General features: G+C 41.2%; 1 protein-coding gene across 3 annotated transcripts in view; it reads left to right on the plus strand.

Annotated features, from left to right (window-relative positions):
• The window catches only part of PPP1R21 (protein phosphatase 1 regulatory subunit 21), a 60,594-nt gene extending 52,143 nt beyond the window's left edge, over positions 1-8,451 (plus strand). For 2 of the 3 annotated variants that reach the window (XM_061210604.1, XM_061210606.1), the window contains exons 18-22: positions 813-845; positions 2,002-2,118; positions 4,252-4,350; positions 5,368-5,496; positions 7,762-8,451. In XM_061210604.1, coding sequence (XP_061066587.1) covers positions 813-845; positions 2,002-2,118; positions 4,252-4,350; positions 5,368-5,496; positions 7,762-7,791 — 408 coding nt within the window. In that variant the 3' untranslated portion in view covers positions 7,792-8,451. The remainder of the gene's footprint in view (positions 1-812; positions 846-2,001; positions 2,119-4,251; positions 4,351-5,367; positions 5,497-7,761) is intronic. The other variant, XM_061210605.1, reaches the window with a different exon arrangement.
• The last annotated feature ends 5,134 nt before the right edge of the window (positions 8,452-13,585 follow it).

A 13,585-nucleotide genomic window follows, 5' to 3' on the forward strand; every position in this document is an offset into this window, starting at 1 on the left:
CTATCTGTTTCTGAACTCTGAATCCGCAAAAGCAAGCTTTAAAAAACCTGGCAGCACTTCACTATGTCTATAATACATATTCTTTTTCATTAGTTTAAATCTGAATTGAATACTTATTAATGTCATAATGATATTTCTTCTTTATCCTTTTGAGCTTTCAGCCAGAGAGTTTGCTGTTTGTGTTTTGCGTTTGGAATGTTTAGTTATTATGGTCACCATGAAACTGTCTTTAGGTCTCCTTGGCCGCTGCTTTGGAAGTAAGCGTAGCAATGACAAGAGGAGTTAAAAATTGTTCTTCCTCTCTCTCTTCCCAGACAATTTGTTGGGTTTCAGTGAAAATGGCTAACAGCATTCTGATAGAGGAAATAGTGATGGTCACTATCCATTACTGCCTCATGACAGAAATCATGACTGTGGTTACTTATCTGTAGGTCCAGCTTCTTTGTATTGAAAGATGGTTGATTTGAGGTTAATCGTCTAGAGCTCCACTGCTAGTGTGCTTGGTTTTTTGTTGTTGTTTTGTTTGTTCATTTTGTTTTTTTTTAATGTTGCTTATTTTATTTTTATTTGTTTTATTTTATTTTTTTGGCCGCGCAATGCAGCCTGTGGGATCTTAGTTCCCCAACCAGGAATCGAACCCGAGGCCCACAGCAGTGAAAGCTCTGAGTCCTAACCACTGGACTTCCAGGGAATTCCCGCAAGTGTGCTTTGAAACAGTGTGAACCGAGAAGAGAAAAACATCACAAGTGTTTAAGCTATTGCGTTTGAAGTGTAAGCAGTCTGTTCTAAAGTTTTTTTCCCTTATGTTCTAGATTGGGATTTTAACCAGGACGTCTGACAGTGAGGTAATGTGTGCTTAACATCATGTTGTTTGTTAGTAAACATCTTGCCACATGTTTGTTGACAAAATCTGGCAAAAGTCAGCTTCATCTAATTGCGTTTCTGACAATTCTAGCAAATGTGGATCCATGTTGCTTTTCTCTCTGGGTCAGTTTTAACTGTCACCAATAAATTACAGCCTGTCTGTAATTGCCTCCTTGAATGACTTGACGTGGCAGTTTGACAAGCTCGCTGGCATGTGGCTGCAAGCCATTACCCTCCCAGTGGGCCGGCTGGCAAAGCAGGGCTTTTCAGGGCCTTGACCATCAGTGGGCTTGGTAGTTCTTTTCAGCCCTCAAGTGACTGAACCCAGGTCAGATTTGGCTTGTCAGATAGGTTTGCACATTTTAGTTTTGAAATATTACAAGATGTAAGCTTACAAATAACCATTAAAAAAACACTGAAGTCACTCAGCTTTCCAGTCAGTATGGTAAACTGGTAAATATAGTTCAAGTAAATTCTTTGATTTCCTTATTAGCCTTATACTTTAGGTAACCTTGAACTTCTGCATGTATTTTTAAACTAAACTGAGTGGTGTGTCATTGCTAGAGTAACTAGTAGAAAACTAGTCTGGGACAAGGACCATAAATTGTTCATTATAGAAATAGTTTAATTTGATAGTATGTTTAAGAGTATTAGAGCTATTTTAAGATAATTTGGGGGAAAAAAGAATGTTCAGATTTTTAGGAGTTCCAATAAATGCTCCCCTTTCACCTGTTCTCTTCCAGTTAGAGGAGGACATAGGAGTCAGACAGATTGAGATTTTGAAAGTTAGGTGTGTGGCAAATAAAAACTGAGTGGAGAGACATGGCCCCATTGGTGGTGGGCCTCCCAAGACTTCACTTCTGCTTTGTTCTCTTGAAGCCTCAGCTTCATTGTGAGATAGGCAGGGTGCTGAATAAAAGAAATTTGCAATATATATTTACCTGCCCTGTCTGAAGTTTCTCCGAGGGGTGGGAAAACTATGATTTCCCATCAAATTTCAAAGGAAAATGTAGGAAATGTCTTTTTTTTTTTTTTTTGCTAAAGTGATGTTAATTTTTTTTTTTTTTTCCTCTTTCTCTCTCAGAACTGCTTCATTCCACTGGCATTTATTTATTGAGTTATGTGTGCTCTGTTTAGGCTCCAGATGTGGAATCTCGGGAAGACTTAATTAGAAATCACTACATGGCAAGGATAGTGGAACTGACGTCTCAGCTACAGCTGGCTGACAGCAAGTCAGTGCATTTTTATGCTGAGGTGAGTGGAGAGTTAATTGGATCAGGTGGATTTTTCTAACCCCTTCAGGAATTAGGTCAGTGTCCTGGCCTCCTGCTGTTCACTGGAAGAGAGAGGTCAGAGTCTGTGTGTCCGCAATACGGATTTGGTTAGAGTTTGTATAGATTGGTCCACATACCAACCAAAAATCTTTATTGCAGTGAATATAACAGGTAGCCTTTCTTATGGTTATGTAGCATGTTTTGGAGCATTATAATTATAGATTATAATTATAATCTTGTTTTAGAGAGTTATAGGCAGGTAACATTCATAGGTCAAGGAATTTTCGTTTAGGGAAATTCAAAGCAAAGTATGCCTGGTTCTTTCTTTCTTTTTTTTTTTTTTTAAAATACTCTCTAGTTTCTAGATGACAGCTTGTGGAAATCAGTTTTTGTAAATGATAAAATGCAAAATGTAACCTCTTTCAACCTTTAAAAAAATATAAAATCTTTCTTTTTGTTACATTTTCTTCTTCCCTCACCAAATAATTCATTTTCTTAAGAGGATTAGAAAAACACTATACAAGATAATAAAATTTTACAAATTCATTGATGAGAAGGGGAGAAAATGAAGGAAGAAATTACAGATATCAAAGAGTGAGAAACAAATGATAAGATAGAATGGATGTCGCTCAACATATAAGAATACCTGTAAGGTCTCTGATGGGAAACTTTTTATTAAAAGGTTAGTTATAGATGTTAGACGGAGAATTATAATGCTTTAAACTGTTAAGGAAATTGACAAAGGAAAGACAACACCCTTCATTGGGATGCGACTTTGTGATTTTCTCCTATTTTACAGAGACGGAGAAGTTGACAGGAAGCCAGTTGCTAGGAGTGGAGGCGGGCTTTGCTTCTTTTCTCCTGCTGAAATAAATGATGTGCCTAGCTTAGTGATACATACCTGTTTGATAAGATGATCAGTAGTGATAGCTGTTGAGCTGTAGAAAACGGGGAGGACGGCAAGCTGGACGACTCACCATAGAACTGCTGCAGTGCTTACCATCCCAGCCACTCAGTGCACGCAGCCCATCGTGGTGGCCTGGTTTGGATCCCTAACTGCCTTCTGAGTTACTCTCTTAGACTTGATTGTCATCCTCATGAGGACCCGTGCTTTGCAAAACTCTCTCCCTCTTTTTCAGGTTCAGTGCTGAGCACATAGATAGATGTGTGGTTAAAGGAGGGTGGTTGATTTGGTTGGCTGAACTTTCCTGAAATTCTCTAGTGAGGAATGAAATGAGTAACCGGGGAATTTCTGAGGCTGTTTTATTTCCAAGAGATTTGCTTATCTTAGTAAATTCTTTCAGCACAATTGTGATACAAGAATTTTTAAATTGTTCTAGTTTTTCCTTGTCTGTAAACAGGAAGCGGTAACCCTCTGTACTACTTTACTGGAATGGTCAGTCTGAGCGTCTGATGTTGACATAACATTTGAACATGTCTTAACAGATCCTCCTTGTCAATCTCATGGTTTATCAGAAAATTTAGTGATCCTTTTAATGGCACGCCCTCTTTGAACAATAGTATGAAATAGAATTTTTCTTTTTTCTTCTTGATCTATTCTGTCTCTGGATAGCCTTGGTTAGAATCCCCAAAGAAAGCAAGTGGGATCTTTAAAGTCCTGCACTCACTTTTTTTTTTCATCTGTAGAGTGGGGCTGTAAAGCTTTTATTGTTCCTGTGATATGGTCTCCAATAAAGGACTTAAAACACAAGAAAAGTATCTTAGGATTCATATTGCATGATGCCGTTGATCACTTTTGAAATAACCACTTCCCTTCTCATCCAGTGTGGGTGTAAATGAATCCTGGGTAAATGTAGAAACTTCTGGTGGTTTTGTAGCCACTGGTCATCAGGCTAGAGCTAGGAAAAAACATCTATGAGCTTGGGTTAGTAGACTTTTTTTCCCTTATTAAGATGATGAGAGTGAGGACCACATCTTTCTTTCGTGTGGTCCAGTTTGTGGTACAAGGCCTGTAGACATTCAGTAGATATTTGTGGAAGGAAGGGAGGAAGTACTTTCGGTTTGGGGGATTGTTTTCTAGTAACCTTCCCTGAAGTAAATTTGGTGTGGGGAAATGGTCCCTGGGATAATGGAATGTTATCTGACTTAACAGTGCCGAGCACTCTCTAGAAGACTGGCCTTGGCTGAAAAGTCTAAAGAGGCACTGGCAGAAGAGATGAAAGTAGCCAGTCAGAACATCAGCAGACTTCAGGTGAGTTCATGTTACCTAAGCAGTGTTAGTATGTTTTTTCATTGAAAGTCCTTGGGCCAAAAAAATCAGCATTTCCTTTCTCAAATGGTGGCATTTGACCTCTAGACATAACATTTTTCTAACCATTTTATTTCTAACTCATTTTAAAGTAACATCTCATTTATGTCAGGCAAGAAGTAGTTGTATCATTTATTGCTCTGACTTGATTTTAATTGTAAGTAGTTGCAGTCAGCATTTCTTTGAATAGTACTTATTTACCCAGAGTCCTTCCTTTTTCTCCTCCTCCCAGTTAATGCTTGTCATGGTGGGTGGGAGGCTTGTTCTGTTCATGTGACTCTGTTCCTTCTCTTTACTGTTTCATCAGACTGAGGTAAACTGAAAGGTAGGGCTGCAAAATATTCCTCCTTACTCACTGCTTTGTTTTAAAGCCTAGCTTCCGGAAAGCCCCTATTAAATATAAACGTGATACAGGCAAAGAAATAATTCATGCACTTCCTCCTGGTTTCAAGTTCGTTTATCAGATTAGCTAGGAGCACAGGATTAGATTTTAAAAGGTCAAAGAGAGCCCGAGAGATGGAAAGAGAGAGGAAGGTGCTTCTTCCAGGGAGGGTCCTGCCCAGAGGGCGGTGGGCCGTCAAGGTGTGGGGTAGTGGGAATGTGCCAGAGATCCGCCTTCCCCACCTCACCGAAGGTTCAGGAAAACTTAAGAGAATTGAGAAAGATCATATAGCCCTCTTGTTTTTTTTTGTGACATTTTTATACCTGGCATAGAAGGAAACTTTTTCATTTTTGCAAAGAAATTCCGTACATATTTTGAAGGCTGAGAAAAACCTCTGCCCTGTTTCTTTTAACTTTGCTCTCCTGTTAGGCCTGTGGCTTAACCTTCATATTAATTGATCAGATAGGTCATCTTGATAGGTTACTTTTCAAACATTTTTTTCCTAAATTAAAAAAGCTTTAGAGTGGTATGACCAGTGGGGTCTTGCTTTCTCTTTTCTTTTTTCCCTGGCCATTTAGGATGAGCTGACAACTACCAAGAGAAGTTATGAGGATCAGTTAAGTATGATGAGCGACCACCTGTGCAGCATGAACGAGACACTATCTAAACAGAGAGAAGAGATTGACACACTAAAGATGTCTAGTAAGGTAGGGGAGGAAGAGGTCCCTCTGCAGTGTAATATTTAATATTTAATGTATTTAATACAAGGTATTTCATTGCTGTGTGTTTCAGGAACAAAAGGTTAAGAGATCTGAAGTGTTTATAAATCATTTCACTTGTCTTCTTATCTGAAAGTAGAATGAAGATTCTTTGATTGAGTTATAAGTTGAGAGAAGGTCTGACCTCTGAGGCCCTAACACTGTGACCGTTGCTTTTTGGCATTTTGGGCATTTTTGGCATTTCTGCTACTGTTCTGTTAGTTAGGAGGATTCTTGGGGGGTTTATGATGGCGATTACTCTATCTATGTGAATCTAAAGTGGTGCTGTTGAAGAGTAACCTTCTTTAGCAAATTTATTCTTATACATATTCATATAACCTAGGACTGTCTTGTCCTTTTAATTCCAAAAACTTCTTAGATTTCATTTCCCATAAAGCCTCTGCTTGTCCAGGCTGGGGTCAGTAGATATTGGTAATGTTTTTGTGTTGAAAGGCATATCCACGTATCATGTCTCTTTGTTGTATCATAATGTATATACTCTTACCATGCAAGGTAAGCTTTAAGAGGCCAGAGAGTTGGTTTCATGCATCATCTCAGATGCTTGGCATATTTTGGTAATTCAGACAATACTCTGCCACCAGCAGCTTGGATTTACTGTCTCCAGCCTGTGCTCTTTGAAATCCACTGCTGCCCCTTACTGATCTAGCAGGCATGTATTGAGTTCCTGCTGTGTGCTGGCACTGGGGAAGACATAGAGATGAACAAACCATAGCTTCATTTTAGCATCTGCCAGTGGTGGTACAGAGCAGCATCCCGCTCAGTTGGTATCTCCTTGGAAAATGTATCATGTTCATGCACTAGAATCTGCGTTATGTAATTTTGCTTCTTAGTGTAGTTTCGTGTTATTGATTGGCCTCTGGCTGCTTCAGAGAATGTCTGTGATGCTTTTCTGGGACATCTTGTGATGATTGTAACCAGCCAGTGTGGTTCTGATTCGGGTTCTCCAGTTACTTGTGCTTCAGGGACTTGAGCTTGGAGGTAGAGCGTGGAGTGTTGGTCCTCTCTCCTTTAACCCTTTTGGCCTCTTGATATTCCATCAGGGCAATAGCCGACTCATTTAGAAAACACATGTGTTAGTGGAAGTAGTAGGAGAAAGCCTGCTTTAGCACCTAACCTTTGAAAAAAAGTAACAGTGATTATAGGGAAAGTTTTCAGACCTCAGAGCTGCAGAAGGCATTCGATTCTGAATTGAGAAGGGTTAATGTGGGGTATAGCAAAGCTCATTGTCCCAAAGGTAATTGTATTGCAGCCACTTAGAAGTGAGGGAAGTTTTAAGCCCTCTTAGAACTTTTCAATCTAGTCCTTAGAATATCTGTCATTAATAAAACACTGAGTTAGAGATCCTTCTTCACTTTGTAGTTTCTATTGTTAACCTTTCTTTGATCATTCTGTGGTTCCTATATTTTGCACCCCCCCCATTTATTAGTCATTTAAATTGCTATAGCATCATCTTATGGCTGAGTTGACATGGTCTCCATTGGATACCAAGTAAACGTCCTGAAACCATTTGTTTGCTATGATCTTGCTCTTAATGTTTGTATTCTGCAATCATTTCCTACTTAATGAAACAAAGTACTTATATGTAATAGTTAAATGTAGGAATTTGAACCTCTCCAGAAAGAATAAAAGTTACATAAAACTGGAAAGTCCAAATCTCGATATGTGAGGGAATTGGGAATAAGTTAAGACATCTTCTCTCTAACTTGTTCTCAACTGGTATCTGATCTTCCCCTTGACAGTAATCATTACCATTGGGGTGTTAGTTGGCACATATTCAAAATTAGTACCTATTAAGACCTTTTAAAAGGTGTTTATTTCAATAGCAAAGGAACATGTTCAGGCTAAAATTTTTTATCAGCTTTATGAAATCATAAACTACATTGTCTTTGGAACAAAATGAATATTTGAGGTTTGATAAATCCAAGATAGCTTTCTTTTCTTTCTTTATTGCCTGTCCTCAGACCCCAGGGGAATAAGGTTCATGGACGGAGAAAGTGGGGAGAGTTAAAAGTAACAAACCGCTCTGTGATTCCCATATAAAAGTCAGCGATGCAAGGTTATCAGCTGTTCCCCCTTTTGGAAACTAAAGTTTTCCACAGTGAAATATGGCTTCCAGACAGCTTGGTGTCTAAACCGCGTGAATGATTTTTCTAGAGGTTGCCATTCTTATTGTTGATATTTTTCTTTGCACAGGGGAATTCTAAAAAGAACAAGAGTCGATAGTTTACAGAGAGCTGGTTGGTGACTTCTTTGCAGAGCTGCTACTGCTGCGCGGAGCTGCGGGGCCGAGACTCCACGTCCAGGGCTGGCCGCCTTCAGGAAGCTGGAGCGTTGTTGGACCTAGTAAAGTAGTCAGTGTTGTAAATGGCCTTGAAGTATTTAAAATATATTTGTAACCAGTAAGGTAAATCCAGAATTTGATGTTGACAGTAAAACGGAAAACAGGACACATGCCATGGATATTGTAGGTTTCCTTATGCTGTTTTTACTGTGCACTTTTTAAAATTAGGCTTTAATTTCAGTATGTAAGAACAACAAATATTTTGTATATTTTCAAACTCAGTGATATGGTAATCAATTTGGTATCTATGGAATAAGTATGTGTTTCTGGATAAAATGCTTAAATTGTCAAACTGTCATTAATTCTTGCTGTAATTGAAAGCAGTCTCCGATTCTTTTTGAAGACTTGTTCATTCTCTCTCTCTCTGCCTCCCTCTCTCCTGCTCTCTCTCTCTGTCTCTCTCTCTGTTCTGGAGGGAGTGGGCCTTGAAAACTTCAGATCTTGTGGGTTTATTATCATTGTCTTCAGCTCTTCAGTACCCTCTCTGTGTTGGAATAATAGCTTAAGGAAATTGATGTCAATAAATTCGTACTTATATCAAACTTTCAGTCTCTCTATGAAAATCTGATGAAGGAAACTAAAACTTATTAAAGTAAGCTTCTCAAAATTACCAAATCCCAATTGATTTTGATATAATCTTTCTAATCCCCCAAATTGGAATAATTGTACAGTTAATCCTTTATTTAGGCTTTGAGTACCTCCCAAGGTACTTGTAACCATGCTTCAAGCAAGGACCCTGAGCCCTTTCAGGTTCCTCTTGGTTTCTTTCATAAACATTGTGTCATTTCAGTGTATATTTCAAGGGTGAAATTTCTCCCAGCACCTCCATCCCCAAGTCTCTAAATATATTGCTCCTTTCTGCTGAGTTTCCTGCACATGCCCATTTCACTCCGGGTCCAAGTCCCCAGACTAGGTCCGCAGACCTGAAACCCCTTCTTCCTCACCTCCCTGCCTGCAGCTCCATCTCCTTTGAGCCTCTTCTCTAGGCAGTTGCTAGTCACCCTCCAAAACGCTTTATTCTGTTTCACCTGAGAGCTCATCACCAGCTTCCCTCTGTGCTCAACATAAAGGCCAACTCCTTGGCCTCTGCACCACTGTAGAGGCAGACTCTGGTGGTTGTGCCCAGTCCTCACAGTATGAAAGTGTTTGAATCCCGTCTCAGGGATCTCTGGGTCAGTCAACTCAGTCCCATCCTCCCGGCCCTTTGAGTCCCTAGCCCCTTTGCCCTTTCCGTTTTCTGTGACCTGCTCATTTTAATTCTCCATCAACTGAACCAGCTGTTTTCACTGCAGCTGCACCTAAGCCCCCAAGCACCGTGCTGATTAGCTCCACCGTAAACCTAGAGTTTCCCGCCCCTGCTAGACCTTCAGTGTTCTGTGACGCTGCATTTGGAATTTCTGGTCCATTTCTATTCCTCCTTTGGAGAGTTTGGGACGAAGGAGTGACCTCATCTGGCTTATGTTTTAGTGGAATTGTGGGCTGCTATGCTGAGAATAGATTGTAGGGGAGCAACGGCGGAAGCAGACAGACGAGTTGGGAAGCTATTGCAGTAGCAGGAGGCTGTTGAGAGATGGTGGTAGCCTGGACCATGCTGGTGGCAGTGGAAGTTGTGTGAAGTCTATTTCTGGATTTATTTTTTTAAATAAATTTATTTATTTATTTATTTTTGGCTGCGTTGGGTCTTCGTTGCTGCGCGCGGGCCTTCTCTAGTTGTGGCGAGCAGGGGCCACTCTCCGTCGCGGTGCGCGGGCCTTTCACTGCGGTGGCCTCTCTTGCTGCGGAGCACGAGCTCTAGGCACACGGGCTTCAGTAGTTGTGGCACACGGGCTCAGCAGCTGTGGCACACGGGCCCAGTTGCTCCGCTGCATGTGGGATCTTCCCGGACCAGGGCTCGAACCCGTGTCCCCTGCATTGGCAGGCGGACTCTCAACCACTGCGCCACCAGGGAAGCCCTCTGGATTTATTTTGAAGAGAGTGGATAGGAATTGCTGAAATTGCAACTCTTTCCCCCGTACACTTCTATTACTCTTCTCTTCTTTGTTTTACTCCTAATATTGGTTTGGCCAAAAAGTTCATTTGGGTCTTTCCGTAACATCTTATGGAAAGACCCGAACGAACTTTTTGGCCAACCCAATACTTATCAGAATCTAACATACCATATGCTTTGCTTATTTATCTTATTTATTGCCTGTTTCCACCTCTAGAAGATACAGCTCCACGAAGGCAGGTTTTTGGTCTAGTTTGTTCACTGCTGTCTTCCCCTGTACCTGGAACACTGCCTGGCATTCAGTGAGCATTTATTTGTTGAATGAATGTTGACTGGGCGGAATGTGGAGTATGAGAGAAAGAGGAGTCAAAGGTGAAGCCAAGGATTTTGACCTGAACAAACCTGACTGAGAGGGAGGGTCGAGCTAGCTTCCACCTGGTTGTGACTTAGCTGAACACCTGAGAATCACCTTGGATTGCTCCTCGCCTGGCACATCTCATTTGCTTATCTTGTCCTACTGAATCTTCCTGCCTTTGCATATCTCTCCATTCTAACCTCTCCTTATTCGATACCTTAGATCAAGTCCTGGCTCCCTACCGTCTGGATGACTCGTCTTCCTGTTCTCCAGACCTCCCGCCCCTTTTACCAGACTCTTTCTGAAACATATCTCTGCAGAGCTGTTTCCCTGTTGGAAAGAAGGCCTTCACCGTGGCCCCTCATTGCCCACTGGGCGCGATCTGGCTGTAGTGTGTACGAATGAGACATGTATGCTGACCGTCGCTCACTTTCTCCTCGTTCTCCTCCAAGCACCCAGTGTACTCTCCCTCTGCCTTTCTGAAACTCCTCAGACCTCCGGGTCAGGAAGAGTTTCACTTCTCTTGAGACATGGGCCTGTTTTTCTAAGTTCACTTCTCCTGAGACGTGGACCTGTCCTGTTTTCACACTTACAGAGAAAATGTGAATCTTGGGTTGCGTCCCTCTTGGCTTTAGTGGCTGAGACTTGTATCTCCCACCAGCTGTGAGCTGCCAGAGCTCCCAGACCAGCCACCCTTGTCGCCCTGCTTGGTGGCTGGTCCCACAGACCTGCAGGCCGTACTTGTGGACTGCTCGGCCACTCTGTAAGGGTCAGTGCCTCTGGGAGGTTTCCTAGGCCTGAGGGACAGGGCAGGACTGTAGAGGGTGCAGTTGGTTTCCTGGCAAAATTGTCCCCTTTTAACTTAACTGCTAAGATCTTCATTCTCTTGGCAGAATCCCTTGCCCAAGTATATAGTGACCACCATTTGTTAGCCATTTACTTAAGTCAGGCATGGGTAAGACTTGACAGGACTTACTTCATTGGAACCGCCAATAATTGTATCTCATTGGTGCTATTACTGTCCCCATTGTATAGACAGAAAACTACGGCTTAGAGAGGCTCAGCAGTTTGCCCACAGTCATGCAGCTAGTACGTGTGGGGCTGGGACTCAGATCCAGGCTAGTCTGATTCCAGAGCATGGGTTATTCACTGCTGTGGTGTGAGCCTTTTACATCGGGGGCATTCAGTTCTATTCCTACAGGCACTGTTGGTATATATTTGGAGGATAAAACATTAAAGTTCTCAGTAACTCCTATACTTCATTCACCTTTCCCTTCCCATGTCTTCATTAAGTATCCCTACCCCTTCTTTCAGCATTTATTTAGCTTCGTGGGCTAATGGCCCAGGTACAAGGTTTGCTTTTGACATGATTTTTTTCTTCTCTGACACTTATTTTTTTATTTTCTTGAATTTTATTTTAGTTATTTTTTTATACAGCAGGTTCTTACTAGTCATCAATTTCATACACATCAGTGTATACATGTCAATACCAATCTCCCAATTCATCCCATCACCACCCCCCACCCCCCTGCCGCTTTCCCCCCTTGGTGTCCATATGTTGGTTCTCTACATCTGTGTCTCAATTTCTGCCCTGCAAACTGGTTCATCTGTACCATTTTCCTAGGTTCCACATATATGCATTAATATACGATATTTGTTTTTCTGTCTTACTTCACTCTGTATGACAGTCTCTAGGTCCATCCACATCTCAACAAATGACCCAATTTTGTTCCTTTTTATGGCTGAGTAATATTCCATTGTATATACGTACCACATCTTCTTTATCCATTCGTCTGTCGATGGGCATTTAGGTTGCTTCCATGACCTGGCTATTGTAAATAGTGCTGCAGTGAATATTGGGGTGCATGCGTCTTTTTGAATTATGGTTTTCTCTGTCTGATCCTTATTTTTATTTATGTATTCCCCATTACACAAACCTTCCCAACTACCAAATTCTGAATTTAATAAATTTATGCCATGATGCTGCCCCTTCTTTATAATCCTCTTTCTGTACAACCTTCATTGTTATTTCTCTTTTCTTAAGGGAATTTTCTATAACCTACACAAAACTAGAGACTAGTATGAACCCGTATGTCCCCATCACTTCTTATGAACATTTTGTTAATCTTGTTTCATTTTTTTTCCCACAATTCTTCCTGGAGTATTTTAAGGCAGGTCCCAGACATTGGATCGCTTCCCCTGTAAACACTTCGGTTATGTATACTTTTGTAAAGATGGTGAGCACTAACTTCTAAATCTGCCTTACCCATTTCATCATTCACTCAACCAGTATGTGTTGAGTGCCTGCTGAGTGCTCAGTGCTGATGAGACTGTGATAAGCAAAACAGACATGCTGGCTGCCCTTGAGAGCGTATAGTCTGCTAGTGAGACAACAAAGTGATCGTGAAAATGCATAATTACAAACTGCCATATGTCATCCATCCTGCCCTGGGCTTGTCTCAGACAAGGCAGCAAGTGAGAGATAATACATAGAGGCTGTAACATCTTTTATTAAATGTCTGTATTTTTACCAAAGTTACAAACTCAGTTTGAGTCAAGCTGTTCTAAAATACTTATTACTAAAAATACTTATTACAAAGAAAAAACAAGGCAAAACAAAGTCTACTGCTCCTCCCCCTCATTTCATGCTCCCCAGAGAAAAGCACTTTCACTCACTGTTTTGTTATCTGTCTCCACATTTCCAAATGGCGTGCTACTTTTGCTTTTCCAGTTAGGCATTATGAATTGACTTCGCAGTTGGAAGATGGGGATTTGTCTCTGTTTCATCTTCCTCCCTCTCCCTGCTACTCACATACATGTACATGCTTTCTGTTTTCCTGTCTTCTCTTCAAACTAGTTACATCAACATTTTGATTAGGCCGATATTGCGTATATACTTTAGTATGATTATTTAAATGCTGTTGGTAGCTGGGTCATGTAATGTACTATGATGACTTTTCCTTTCTTGTACAACTCTTTGTTTTCCCTAGAGTTAATAATTGTCTGCCTATCTGTCTGTCTGTCTGTCTGTCTGTCTCTCTCTCTATCATCTATCTATCTGTGTCTTCCATGGTGCTGATCACTAATTTATTCCTAAATTCTCTCCCAGGTGTATAACTCTTGTCTCAGTGTGGTCAGATTCAACTGGGTGTTTAGCTAAATTTATCTTCTTCAAGAAGTCTCTCCTAGGGAGTTCCCTGGTGGTCCAGTGGTTAGGACTCAGTGCTCTCAATGCCGGGGCCCTGGGTTCGATCCCTGGTCGGGGAACTAAGATCCCACAAGCCGTGTGGGGTGGCCAAAGAAAAAAAAAAAGAAGTCTCTCCTAGAGTCCTTG

The sequence above is a fragment of the Eubalaena glacialis genome, chromosome 14, assembly GCF_028564815.1.
Source record: "Eubalaena glacialis isolate mEubGla1 chromosome 14, mEubGla1.1.hap2.+ XY, whole genome shotgun sequence".
In the NCBI taxonomy this organism is placed as follows: Eukaryota; Metazoa; Chordata; class Mammalia; order Artiodactyla; family Balaenidae; genus Eubalaena; species Eubalaena glacialis.